The sequence below is a fragment of the Capra hircus genome, chromosome 26, assembly GCF_001704415.2.
Source record: "Capra hircus breed San Clemente chromosome 26, ASM170441v1, whole genome shotgun sequence".
Classification (NCBI taxonomy): domain Eukaryota; kingdom Metazoa; phylum Chordata; class Mammalia; order Artiodactyla; family Bovidae; genus Capra; species Capra hircus.
Genome location: NC_030833.1, coordinates 168,243 through 181,352, shown reverse-complemented (window position 1 = coordinate 181,352; position 13,110 = coordinate 168,243). Strand labels below are relative to the sequence as shown.

The following is a 13,110-nucleotide window of genomic DNA, read 5'->3' as shown; positions in this document are numbered from 1 at the left end:
AACATCATGGCATCTGGTCCCATCACTTAATGGCAAATAGATGGGGAAACAAAGGAAACAGTGAGAGACTTTATTTTCTTGGGCTCCAAAATCACTGGATGGCGATTGTAGCCATGAAATTAAAAGGCGCTTGCTCCTTGGAGAAAAGCTATGACAAACCTAGATAGTGTATTAAAAGGCAGACAGAGTCTATCATACTTTGCAGACAAAGGTCTGTTTGGTCAAACTATGGTTTTTCCAGTAGTCATGTATGGATGTGAGAGTTGGACCATAAAAAAGGCTGAGCTCTGAAAAATTGGTGCTTTCGAACTCTGGTGTTGGAAGATTCTTAGGAGTCCCTTGGCCTGCAAAGAGATCCAACCAGTCCATCCTAAAGGAAGTCAGTCCTGACTATTCACTGGGAGGACTGATGCTGAAGCTGCAACTCCAATACTTTGGTCACCTGGTGCGAAGAACCGACTCATTGGAAAAGACCCTGATGCTGGGAAAGATTGAAGGCAGGAAAAGAGGGGGACAACAGAGGATGAGATGGCTGGATGGCATCACTGACTCAGTGGACATGAGTTTCAGCAAGCTCTGGGAGATGGCTAAGGACAGGGAAGCCTGGTGTGCTGTGGTCCGTGGGGCTGCAAAGAGCTGGACACGACTGAGCGAGTGAACAACAAGAGGTGAGCCTGGAGCAGGTGGACACATCGCTCTCCGCTCCCCCAGGTGGACGCCTCGCTCCCCGCTCCCCCAGGTGGACGCCTCGCTCCCCACTTCCCCAGGGAGGCTTCTCGCTGGTCCCTGCTCCTCTGAGCCAGCACCCTTGGTCCCATTTCTGAAATGCTGCTGTTGTCCCCTTGGTGGAGAGGGTCCCTCTACCACTGTCCAGGGGGAATTAAAGGTGAGAGCACGTGGTGCCCAGTCCACTCTGCCTGAAAGCTGGTCTCCACTAGCGGTCGTAGGAGGAAGAAAGAACACAGGAGACCTGCGGGTGGGGTAGGGAGGGGAGGGGCCGCAGTCCCGGCGTGAGCTGGCATCGCGGTGGGGCACTGGCGCGAGGCAGCTAGCCTCCCCACCGCTGATGGGGTGTCTTGCCTGGTGGAGCGGGGTGCGCTGGGCAGTCCCCCTGGTTTCTGGCCGCTGCTCCGACAAGCAAGTGGGAGAGCTGGGCCCGCAGGCCTCCTTTGTTGTAGCAGCCGCGTCTTCATGGTGCAGATAGAAAGGCGTAGCCACTGGGAATACACGTTTCCAGAGTCCGAGGAAACAGATGGAGGGTGGGGTGGCGTGGGCTCAGCCGGGTCCCCCCCTGCGTCCCCCCACCCTGGGCCTCGCCCCACCCACAGTGGACCCCTCAGGGCGCCTTTCTTTGCCCTTCAGTTGGGGGCGTGTGTGTGGAACAAACGACTGTGGTAGGTGGACGCACACGTGTGGACACGCCTGTGAGCTGGGGCGGTTTGAGGGGCCTCTGTGTGCAAGTCCTGCTGGTCTGTAAGGAAGAAGGCGGGGAGAGGCGGGGTGCCCCGGGGGACCAGGCTGGGAGGCTGGTGAGCGCTGGATCGCAGGGTCCTGGTACAGCTTTGGGACTTTGTCCGATGGGTAACGGGGCTTTGAGGAGGATGGTGGGGAGGGGTGGGGGCCGGGGTGGGCCTGCAGGGGTCCCTGTTGGGGGGGTGCAGGAGGGCAGTTGCAGAGCCTGCAGGCTGGTGGTGTGGAAGGAGCAGAGGAGGGTGCCGGGCTGGGCCGAGGGGTGGGGGGCTGGCTCTGCCCTTGGAAGAGGAGGGGCCAGCAGCTGCGCCGCCTGGAGTGAGGGCGTTGAGGGCGGTGGTGGGCCTGAACCTAGAGGACCCTCCTGTTGGAGTGGATGAGAACGGTCCTGGGCAGCGGCCAGGGCCCAGGGTGTGGCTGGAGCCGAGGGTCCCACACAAGGAGGCCTGGGAGGGGCCCCACAGCTCTGCAGAGTCTGGGAGGGAGAGCCCCACCAGGGTCTTGGGGCTCAGATCTGTGCAGCGTCGTGGCCTCAACAAGAGGCAGCTGAGCACTGTTCGTAATAGAGGACACGGAAGCCACCTGGATGTCCGCTGGCAGACGAACGGATAAGAAAGCTGTGCCACACAGACGCAATGGAGTGTCGCTCAGCCATTAAAAAGAACACGTTTGAATCAGTTCTAATGAGGTGGATGAAACTGGAACCTATTATACAGAATGAAGTAAGTCGGAAAGAAAAACACCAATGCAGTCTATTAACACATACATACGGGATTTAGAAAGATGGTAACGATGACCCTGTATGCGAGACAGCGAAAGAGACACAGATGTAAAGAAGACTTTTGGACTCTGAGGGAGAGGGCGAGGGCGGGGCGAGTTGAGAGATAGCATTGAAACACGCGTATCACCATGTGTGAGACAGATCGCCAGCCCAGGCTCGACGCATGAGGCAGGGCGCTGAGGGCCAGTGCACTGGGACGACCCTGAGGGATGGGATGGGAGGGAGGCGGGAGGGGGCTTCATGGTGGGGGATGCGTGTGCACCCGCTGCTGATTCATGTCCGTGCATGGCAAGAGCCACCACAGTATTGTGAAGTAATTAGCCTCCAACGAAAATAAATAAATTTCAAACAAAAAGGGTGGGCTGAGGGCTGAGGCCGCTGGCCGGGAAGCGCCCGTCCCAGCTGAGGCCGCCCGCCTGTCCCCACGCTCCTCCCGCCCTGAGTGGGTCGGCTGTCCCTCTGTCCCCCTCCCCGAGCCCCATACCCTGCTCTCCCCCGCTGGCGTCTGACCCGCTGCGATGAAGCCAGTGGAAACGCCTCGTCTCGCCTGGCCCTCTCGTCCAGGTCGCCGCCTGCGTGCTGCAGGCTTTCTCTGAGGGTGAGGGTGGTGTCTGGCCTCTTCCTTCCTGGGCCTGCATCCTGCCCTTGGGCATGGTCCTGAGTTCGGCTCCCGCTGTATCCTGGTGACACCAAGGCTTTATTCTGGTGCCTTCTGTCTGGAGCCCCAGATCCAGGCTGTGCGCTGCCTGGGGGTGTTTCCAGATGTGAGCTCAGCCTGGCCTGGGGCCTGCCCTCCCCCCGCCTCCCATCACTGCTGCCGTCCCACAGGGGCTGACCCCACCTCCTCCCCTGGAGCCCTCACGGCCTGCTGGCTGGCTCAGGATGGGGCCTGGGGCCCCGGCACCTTGGAGGCCCCGCTGTGTGGTCCTGACCGCCCGTGCCTGCTGCTCCGCTGTGTCAGCCAGGCGTGATTCCCTGACCCCCGGGCCTCAGTAGCACCTCGCAGCACCCGGCGACAGGCTGGCATGCAACACTCGCTTTATTGGTTAGATGACAAGTCAGTGACCCAGTATTTTCACTCTGCTTTTTAAAATGATCGCTTTACAGACATTTGATTTGAAAGTACACCCATTTTGAAAGAGGGGCGCACCCATAGTTTCTGAGCTTAGGCGCCTCTCAGGGGACATCTGTTCCGTCCTAGTGGCTGCCATGATAGCTGAGCGGCCGGAGTTTCGGAGCCTGGCCTGGCGCAGCGATGGGCGAGCTCTCCCAGGGCGAGCCCCCTTGGTGGGCTCTACCCACAGTGCTGGCTGAAGGGGCAAAGCGTGGGTGTGGCCCCCACCCGCAGTGCTGGGGCTCTGAACCCTCCGCTTCCCCTGTGGATGGTGCAGAGGCCTCCCTCTCAGAGCCTTGGGCTGCCCGGCACTGTCTCCCGGTGCAGCAGGCGGTCCCGTCTGTCTGGGGGGCGGTCCTGGGGGTGTGTGGGGAGCCTGTCCTAGGAGACGGCGCCCCGGGCCTGGGCTGCCCTCTGCACCGCCTTGTGCAGGGCCTCCTTGACCTCCCGGTTCCGCAAGCAGTAGATGACGGGGTTGAGCAGCGGTGTGAGTACTACGTAGACCACGGACACCAGCTTGTGGAGGTCAAAGGAGCAGATGGCACGAGGCCGGGCATAGATGAAGAGCGAGGCGGAGTAGAAGATGACCACCACGGCCAGGTGCGCGGCGCAGGTGGAGAAGGCCTTGTGCCGGCCAGCGGCGGAGGGGACACGCAGCACGGTGCTGATGATGGCCGTGTAGGAGGAGACGGTGAGCAGCAGGGGCCCAAGCAGGATGAGCAGCGCCAGGAGGAAGTCCACCAGCTCAGCCAGGGCCACGTCGGAGCATGCCAGGTTCAGCAGGGGTGACACGTCGCAGAAGAAGTGGTTCATGACGTTGGGGCCGCAGTAGCCCAGCCGTGCGATGAAGAAGACCTTCCCCACAGAGATGGTGAAGCCCGAGAGCCAGGAGCCGGCAGCCAGGAGGCTGCAGAGGCCGGGGCTCATGATGGCCGGGTAGCGCAGGGGGCTGCAGATGGCCACATAACGGTCGTAGGCCATGACCCCCAGGAGGGCGCACTCGGTGCAGGCCAGCGCCAGGAAGAAGTACAGCTGAGCCATGCAGCCTGCAAAGGAGATGCGTCGGGCCCCGGGCACCACCAGGCTGACCAGCATCTTGGGCACTGTGACGGAGACGTACCACACCTCCAGGAAGGACAGGTTGCTGAGAAAGAGGTACATGGGCTTCTGCAACGCGGGGCTGGCGCGGACCACGGCGATGATGAGTAGGTTCTCGGTGACGGTCAGCAGGTAGGCCAGCAGGAACAGCGCCAGCAGGCACGCGTGGAGCCCCAGCGAGCCCGGGAAGCCCACCAGGATGAACTCGGTCACCTCCGAGTGGTTGGCCCCCGCAGACGGGGCCCTCATGGCCCTGCCTGGGGGCAGAGGTGGTGGATTAGGCGTCGCGCCTCCCGTATGGCGCTCAGCTCCCTGTGACGAGGGGTCCTGACCATCCACATCCCCGCTGCTGGCCACGCCTGGTCCACGGCAGCATAAGTTTCCTGCCAGGCCCTGGTGGGCACTGGGCAGATGTCTACTCTGGGGCCGCCAGCCTGCCTGGCAGCAGGCAGACAGACGTGGTTATTGTAGGGAGGGGGAGCAGGTCACCTGCAGGACACCTCAGAGGCCAACCTGGGGACCTGCAGGACGGCTTTGGGGGGGATGGGTGGGGGGCCATGGCCCAGGGCCTGTGGTCGGGGACAGTGGACAAGTGAGTGGGGCAGCCGAGAGGGGCTAGGCCTGGAGCCAGGCTTGCTACCTCCCAAGGTGAGGGCACCCTGCCTGCAGTGACAGCCCCTCCAAGCTTCCCCACAGTTACACCGCAACTCTCGGCAGACTCCAGGAGGGGGGGGCACATGTTTCCGAGGAGAAGCAGGCTCCAGAGGGTTAGTAGCAGCCAGGGGCCAAGTCCCCCCACCCTGCGTCCCCTCATAGCTCTGGATGCGACCCCAGCCTGGGTCCCCTCTGTGGCCTTCAGGGTCCAGCCCTCAGCCGCCTGACCAGTTCTGTCTGAACCTGGCCCTGGGGCGGGACCATTCTGTGTGGGTCTCCGCCCCTCCACCCCATGGGGACAGTCAAGGGGCTGCCAGGGTTGGCAGCAGCTCCCTCCCTGTCACAGGAAATCATTCTCACAGGCTTGGAAGGGCTGGATCCTCAGGCCAGAGTCAGCCCTGACCCCACCTCACCGGGCAGCTGGGTCTCTTCTCCTGCTGCCCCACCCCAAACCCCCTGCCCCACGTTAGCCTGTTCCTCTGTCCTGGGCCCTCTGGATGCCCCTGTGAGCTTCTAGGCCTCCAAAACCCATTTACAGACTACTCAGCTCATTGCGATGTGGCTGGGTTTAGCTTTGTGTCCACTGTAAGAGCCTCAGAACGTGGCCCTGAGCGGGCCCAGGCTTGGCGCTGGACTCACACCCGGTTGGTGGCAGGCTGGTCACCTGTGGAGAGCGTGTCTGGGGAGCAGAAGCCCCAGCCTCTCATCTCTGCCCCGTGTCCGGGTGCTCCAGGCGGCAGGAGCTCCCAGTTTTCATCCTGCAAAGATGTCAGGGGCCAGTGGAGCCCCAGGCTCCCGGGTGTGGCCCCAGGGCTGACTCCTTGCCCTCCTCTGTTCACCTGCTGTCCTCTCGCCTCCGGCCACTCAGCTGTCCCGCGGGGCCGTGGCATGGCCCCTGCTCATGGGGATAAGCTCTGAGGACCCGCACTCACTACTGACCCTGGGGCGCCTTGCGGCCCGCGGGGGCGGCAGTGACTGCGGGCGGAGGAGGGCGCCTGGCTAGACCGCAGGGGCGGTGCTGGGCCCGCTGTGGCCGGGCCTGGGCAGACCGCCCCGGGCCCCCTCCCCGCCGTGGCCCCCGGTGGTCTGGCAGCCACGTCTGCTCAGATCGGTCGCTGACTGGCTGCGGGGCTTGGAACAAAGTCTGTCTTCAGCCAGCATCCGTTTCTCTGAAAGATGGAGCAAGAGGCTGCTTCCCAGGGGCGTGGGAGGGGGAGCCCCAGAGCTCGCCACCTGACACGTCACACAGACACACAGCACATCACAGACACACAGCACATCACACACACAACAACACATCACAGACACACAACACATCACACACACACAGCACATCACACACACACAGACACACAGCACATCACCACCCAACACATCACAGAGACGCACAACACATCACAGACACACAACGCATCACACACAACAACACATCACACAGACACACAACACATCACAGACACACGTCACACACACAACACACAGACACACACAGACACACAGCACATCACACACAGCAACACACAGACACACAACACATCACAGACACACAGCACGTCACACACACAACAGACACACAACACATCACCACCCGACACGTCACACAGACACACAGCATATCACACACACACCACACAGACACACAGCATGTCACACACAGCAACACACAGACACAACACATCACACAGACACAGCACGTCACACACACAGCAACACGCAGACACACAGCACATCATACACATGACACGTCACACATCACACAGACACCAGGCGCGCAGCAGGGGCGCGGGCCGCACCGCGCAGACCCTGCCCTGTGCCGGGAAGCGCGGTGAATGCGCTGCTCCCCAACCCTGACGCGATGGCTGAGCCCGCAGGCCCCAGACGCAGATCCATTCGCGGGCGCCCGCTCCCTGCGCACCCAGCCCACAGGCCCCAGCAGAGCGCCGTCCGTGCGGACCCCACGCCTCCAGGCAGACTAGGGCACACAGACAGACGTCCTCTGCCCCACGCCACCTGCCCAGACGCGGCTCTGACACGCAGGTGATCCCCAAGCCACAGACACGCCCCCCTTCACGACAGCGCAGTCGGGGCGGCCCAGGTCGCTGTGGGCACGGGGGCGCCCCAGTGTGCTCTCGGCCACGCCGAGACTGCGCCAAGACGGCAGGGCCCCGGGGTGGAGGCGGGCTCGCTCCAGCCCTGCCGGGGGGTCTGAAGATCTCTGGGGCAGGGACCCAGCCCGCGAGGCTCCCTGCCTGGTCCGGGGCGCTCAGAGGGGCTCAGGGTGGGTGTGAGGTCAGGTCAGGGTGCGTGGGGGTGGCCAGGGCTCACACAGGCTGGGCCTGCTCTCAGCTGGACCCGGGTCTGGGCGCCCAGCCCGCGGATGTCCCCTACACCCCCCACCCAGGGCGGTCCGGTTCCCCACGACCATCTGGGTGCGTCCCTACCAGGACAGAGCTCTGAGGAGGTGGAAGGGTGAGCCTGGTGGCAGAGAGCCCCTTTGCAGCAAAGAGGCCCCTCCAGTCAGGAACGGTGGCGACACCTAAGGTGGAAACAGGTGCCTCCTCAGGGTCCCCGCGTCACAGGAGCAGGAGCTGGGCCTTTTGGGGAGCTCAGGGACCCCGGTCCTCTCCGCATGGGGAGAGTGGCCAAGGGCAGGCGCCGGGGAGCCCACACCGCCCCCTCCCCAGGCACAAGTGTTTCTGCAGGGTAGCCGAGTCTTAAGTGGGAGGCTGAGCTTGGTCCCCACTGCCTGCCTTCTCACCTGAGATGAGGAGGAGGAGGTGGGGGCAGACAGGGCTAGCCGCCCCCCCCCCCCCGCCCGCCCTCCTCCCAGGGGCCAGTGCCTGACACCGCACTGCCACAGCTCCTCTGGGGAGGCCAGGCCTCCGCCCAGGGGCCCTCCGCCCCTGTGATCCACCATCAGCCGTGGCGGCTGGAAGCAGAGCTCAGAGGGAAACCTGCTTTCCCCGCTCTCCTCCTGGGGCCAGAGCTGGTGTGACGGGTGTAGGGTACGTGGACCAGTGGACACTTTCTTCACCCAGCAGCTGCTTGGTGCCAGCAGAGGGGCCTCAGACGGGAGCCCCTGCCCAGCACGGGCCAGACCTGGGGCTGCAGGAAGGGCCCAGACCTGCTGTCCTGGGCGAGCTCCGTGCTGCCCCACAGACAGGCTGGAGCTGGGGCCGCCTGCGAGCCTCACGGTCACCTGCTCCCCCGGGGCCTACTGCGGGGGTCACAGGAGGTACACGGAGACTCCCCTGTGAGGCAGGAAGGGGTGCTGGCGCTGGGACCATCTGCCCTGGGGAGGTGAGGGGAGGTGCTGGGACCACGCAAGTGGGCCTTGGCAGCCCGGCACATCGGTGTCTGCTGGAGCAGAGAAGGGGCCCCACGGGTGACAGGGACAGCTGGCCAACCCTAAGAGGCGGGCAGGGGCCAGGAGCGGAGCCGGAGGTGGGCACATCGGGGAGGGGGATGTCAGCCCGTGAGGCTGGCTTTCCCTTGCTGTGGGCGAGGGCCTTACCGCGCCTTGTTCTGAGGATGTTAAAGCTGACCTACTCGGGGTGATCGAAGTGACCGAGAGTGTGGCCAGCCCTGATGACACTGGGATGTTGCTGATGGTGTGGGTGGCGCCCTTTCAGTCTGGCACCTCTTTTCCTGCTGGGTGGAGCAGCTGTGGGCTCTGGGCTGGGCAGCCCTGCCTGGGGGGCCCTGTCTGCTGACCCTGTGGCTATGCCTGCACGGAGGCCCCTGGAACCTCCGTGGGGGCGTGGCTCCGGCCTTGTGAGCAGCCCCCCACTCCTGCATGCTCAGGGCTTGTTCTCAAGCCTCGGGGACCTGGCACCAGCCCCCATCCCTGAGTCAAGGTTGAGTGTCTCCTGGAGCCCTGGTGAGCACGCAGTATCTCGCAGTATCTCAGGCTGCAGAGCGCCTGGGATGTCGTGCTGTCTGTTGAAGACCTTGGCGTGTGGTTGGAGCTTCTCTTCTTGGGAACCCAGGCATCCGTGGACAGCCTCTTGGCTCATGGTTGAGGGTTCCCCAACCTCCGCTTCCCAGGGCCCTGCACCCCATGCCGAGTCAGACCCCACCAGCCGACACCCCGGCTTCACGTCACCCCCTGTCTAAGACCTCTTATCCTGCCTGTTTCTTGGGTCACTCCCAAAGCAATCCCCCTGCCCCTGCCCCACATGCAGCCTCACCCACTCACCCACCCCTGCGGGGCCCCCTTCTCTGTCTCTGCCACAGGAACTGCCTCCCCAGGAGCCACCTAAACTCCACACCTCCACCTGCTCAGAAAACAAGCCACACAGTAGGGGCCGGACTTCCTGCCTCTGCACAGAAAGCTTATCTGTACCCAGGACTTCCGAGGCCTCCTGCCCGCAAGTGGGGCTGGCCTCCCCCTGCTGTGCTGAGCTCTGCACCCCACCCCACACCCCGAGAGCCCTCCCCAGCTTCCCTCCTGGTTCCCCACCTGCGTTCTCTTCTGGCTTCCAGCCCCAGTGTGGGAACTCCCAGCCCCACGGTCTCTCCCACCTCTGCCCTTGGTCATCAGATCCTCCCTTCCACACCCTGCTAGTGCCAGCTGGGCAGGGGGGCCTGTGACCAGCCGTGTCTGTAGGAGGAGGGAACCCACTCCTGCGCCCCGCTCTCTGCCCCTGCTCTGCTCTTCCGCCCCATGCTGCCTAGCCAACCCGTGTGGGAGACCCCCAACCACAGGGACCACTCACCCAAAGAGGGCCGCTTGGAGCTGCTCGTACTGCCTGGGATGGCTGCTTCTACGTGCTCGGTGCCTGCATGCTAAGTCGCTTCAGCCGTGTCCGACTCTGTGTGACCCCATGGACAGTATGTCGCCGTCGGGCCCCTCTGCCCATGGGCCTCCCCAGGTAGGAATGCTGGAGTGAGTGACCGTGCCCTTCTCCAGGGGGTCTTCCTGGCCCGGGGATCGAGCCTGCCTCTCCCAGCCACTAGGGCCACCTGGGAGGCCCGTGTAAAATTTGGAATCATTTTGCCAAGTTTAGTCCCTTGTTTAATATGCTATCTAGGTTTGCCAAGGAGCAAGCGTCTTTTAATTTCATGGCTGCAGTCACTGTCTGCAGTGATTTTGGAGCCCAAGAAAATAAAGTCTGTCGGTGTTTCCATTGTTTCCCCATCTATCTGCCGTGAAGTGATGGGACCAGATGCCTTGATCTTAGTTTTTTGAATGTTGAGCTTTAAGCCGGCTTTTCACTCAGTCGAGTTATTCCTAAATAGTTCACACTTTTGTTGCTTTTATGAAGCATTGCTATTTAAAAGAATTAATCTTCTGTTTATTCTTACATGTGGAAAAACAAGTGATTTGCTTATTGACAAGTATCAACCGCAAATTGGCACTTGCCGAGAGCGTTTGCCAGCAAGTGAAGAAAAACAAGGCCATTTGCCATCCGCCTCTGGGGAGACGGAGCCCTGTGCCGCCGCAGCTGCAGAGCGTCAGCACCCGCTGACGGGGTTCCGGGTGGAAAGCGGGGCGCTGTGTTCCAGGGCATCTGGTGGGACAGGTCTTTAGATAGTTAGATATTTTCAGGAGCTGATTTCATGATCCCAATCCTTCCATCTCTTCGTGTCTAGAAAATCACTAAATTCCTTAATGGTGACATCAACTCCTCGTGACTAGCAGAGAAACTTTTGTAAATAAGCACTTGATGGCCTTGAACTCCCCCCTTCTCCGAAATCTCGTATACTGGCCCCCGCCACCGCAGCTCTGGAGCAGTCTCGGCGCTGTCTGAGGTGCTGGCCCCAGGCGGCAGTTCCCCTTCTGCCCCCAGTAAAGCTCAGCTCGCAGCTCTCACATGGTGCATCTTCAGTCTACACAAGTTAGCCAGTTATCTTGCTAAACTTCTGAATTCTACCAATCTCTCTATAGCTGCTTCTGGATTTTTATGTCCCAGGACCTTGTCTGTGAGAATGGCAACTCCACACGCATTTACAGCCCTTACACGGTTTCTTCCCGTAACTCACCACACTGCTCAAGACTCCAGGGCAAAGTCAGAGAAGTGAGAGTAGCCTGTTTCTGGTCTCAGAAAGTAGGGCGCTGGCTGCGAGCTGTGTTCTGGTGACGGTTTTCATCAGATTAAGGAAATTCCCTCCCACTTCTCTTTTGCAGAGACTTACCTTATTTATGGGGCTCCTCCGGTGGCTCAGATGGTAAAGCATCTGCCAACGTAGGAGACCGGGGTTGGATCCCTGGGTCGGGAAGATCCCCTGGAGAAGGAAATGGCAGCCCACTCCAGTGTTCTTGCCTAGAGGATTCCATGGACGGAGCAGCCTGGTGGGCTACGAAGAGTCGGACACGACTGAGTGGCTGACATGCTTGGGTTTGCCATGTCTGCCCGTTGGCAGTCATTTTGGTTGCTTGAGATTCTGTCTATTGTGAATAATTCAGTTGTGAACATTCCCCTGTAAGACTTTTCACACACAGAGGTTTTAATTTCTCCTGGGCAACCACCCAGGAGTTAGACGGCAGGATCACGTGCCGGGATGTACATCACTCACTGTGAAATGCCCCGCCTGCCCAGGGTGCTTGTAGACTGAGCTCCAGCTCCACGGCCGTCCTGCCGGGCCTGTACGGCTGCTTTGCCCTTTTAATTTGCAGTTCCCCAGAGAGTCACTGGACGTCTATGTTTCTTCTTTGGTGAAGTTCAAATAGTTTGCTGATTACATCGCTGGGTGGTTTTCTTATCCTTGAGTATGAGAATTTATTATCTTTTGAATAGAAGTCCTTTATTAGATGTGCAATTTTCAAATATTTCCTCCTCATCTGTAGTTTGTCTTTTTGTTCTATTTCAAAGAATGGTTTTTAAATTTTGATGTAGTCCATTTATCTATGGTTATTTTATATTTTTGGGTCATATCTAAGAAACACTGGCATAATCTCAGGTCAGAAAGATTGTCTCCTATGTTTTCTTGATAATGTTAGATTTTTTACATTGAAGTTTATGATATATTTTGTGTTAATTTTTGCATATGGTGAGAGGTCAAACATTCATTGGATCATAGAGAAAGCAAGGGAATTCCAGGAAAACATCTACTTCAGCTTCATTGACTACATTAAAGCTTTTGACTGTATGGATCAAAACTAACTGTGGAAAATTCTTAAAGAGTTGTGACTACCAGACGACCTACATGTCTCTTGAGAAACCTGTATGCAGGTCAAGAAGCAACAGTTAGAGCTGGAAGTGGAACGACTGAGTAGTTCACAGCTGGGAGAGGAGTGCGACAAGGCTGTGCATTGCCACCCTGTTTATTTGCCTGATATGCAGAGTGCATCATATAAAACGCTGGGCTGCATGAATCACAGGCTGGAAGTCAAGATTGCCAGGAGAAATATCAACAACCTCAGATATGCAGATGATATGACTCAAATGGCAGACAGTGACAAGGAACCAGAGAGCCTCTTGAAGGTGAAAGAGGAGAGTGAAAAAGTTGGCTTAAAGCTCAACATTCAGAAAACTAAGATCATGGCATCTGGTCCCAACACTGCGTGGTAAATAGATGGGGAGAAAATGGAAACAGTGACAGATTTTCTTTTTTGGGGGGCTCCCAAACCATTGCAGATCATGACTGCAGACATGAAATTAAAAAATGCTTGCTCCTTGGAAGGAAAGCTATGACAAACCTAGACATGCTGAAAAACAGACACATCACTTTGCTGACTAAAGTCCAAGCTATGGTTTTTCTAGTAGTTATGAGAGTTGGACCATAAAGCAGGCTGAGCTCCAAAGAACTGATCTTTCAAACTCTGGTGTTGAATAAGACTCATGAGAGTCCCTTGGACTGCAAGGAGATCCAACCAGTCAGTCTTAAAGGAAATCCACCCTGAACATTCATTGGAAGGACTTATGCTGAAGCTGAAACTCCAATACTTTGGCCCCGTGATTTGAAGAGCCGACTCATTGGAAAGGACCCTGATGCTGGGAAAGATTGAAGGCGGGAGGAAAGGGGATGACAGAGGATGAGATGGCTGGAT

General features: G+C 59.3%; 1 protein-coding gene across 1 annotated transcript; it reads right to left on the bottom strand.

Annotated features, from left to right (window-relative positions):
• On the bottom strand, positions 2,844 to 4,946 carry LOC108634038 (olfactory receptor 226-like). Its single transcript, XM_018041696.1, has one exon. It carries the CDS (start codon positions 4,710 to 4,712, stop codon positions 3,747 to 3,749), a length of 966 nt encoding a protein of 321 aa, XP_017897185.1. The 5' UTR covers positions 4,713 to 4,946; the 3' UTR covers positions 2,844 to 3,746.

Excerpts from the sequence above, each read along its gene's own strand:
- LOC108634038 (XM_018041696.1), bottom strand. The coding sequence starts at position 4,712 with ATGAGGGCCCCGTCTGCGGGGGCCAACCACTCGGAGGTGACCGAGTTC.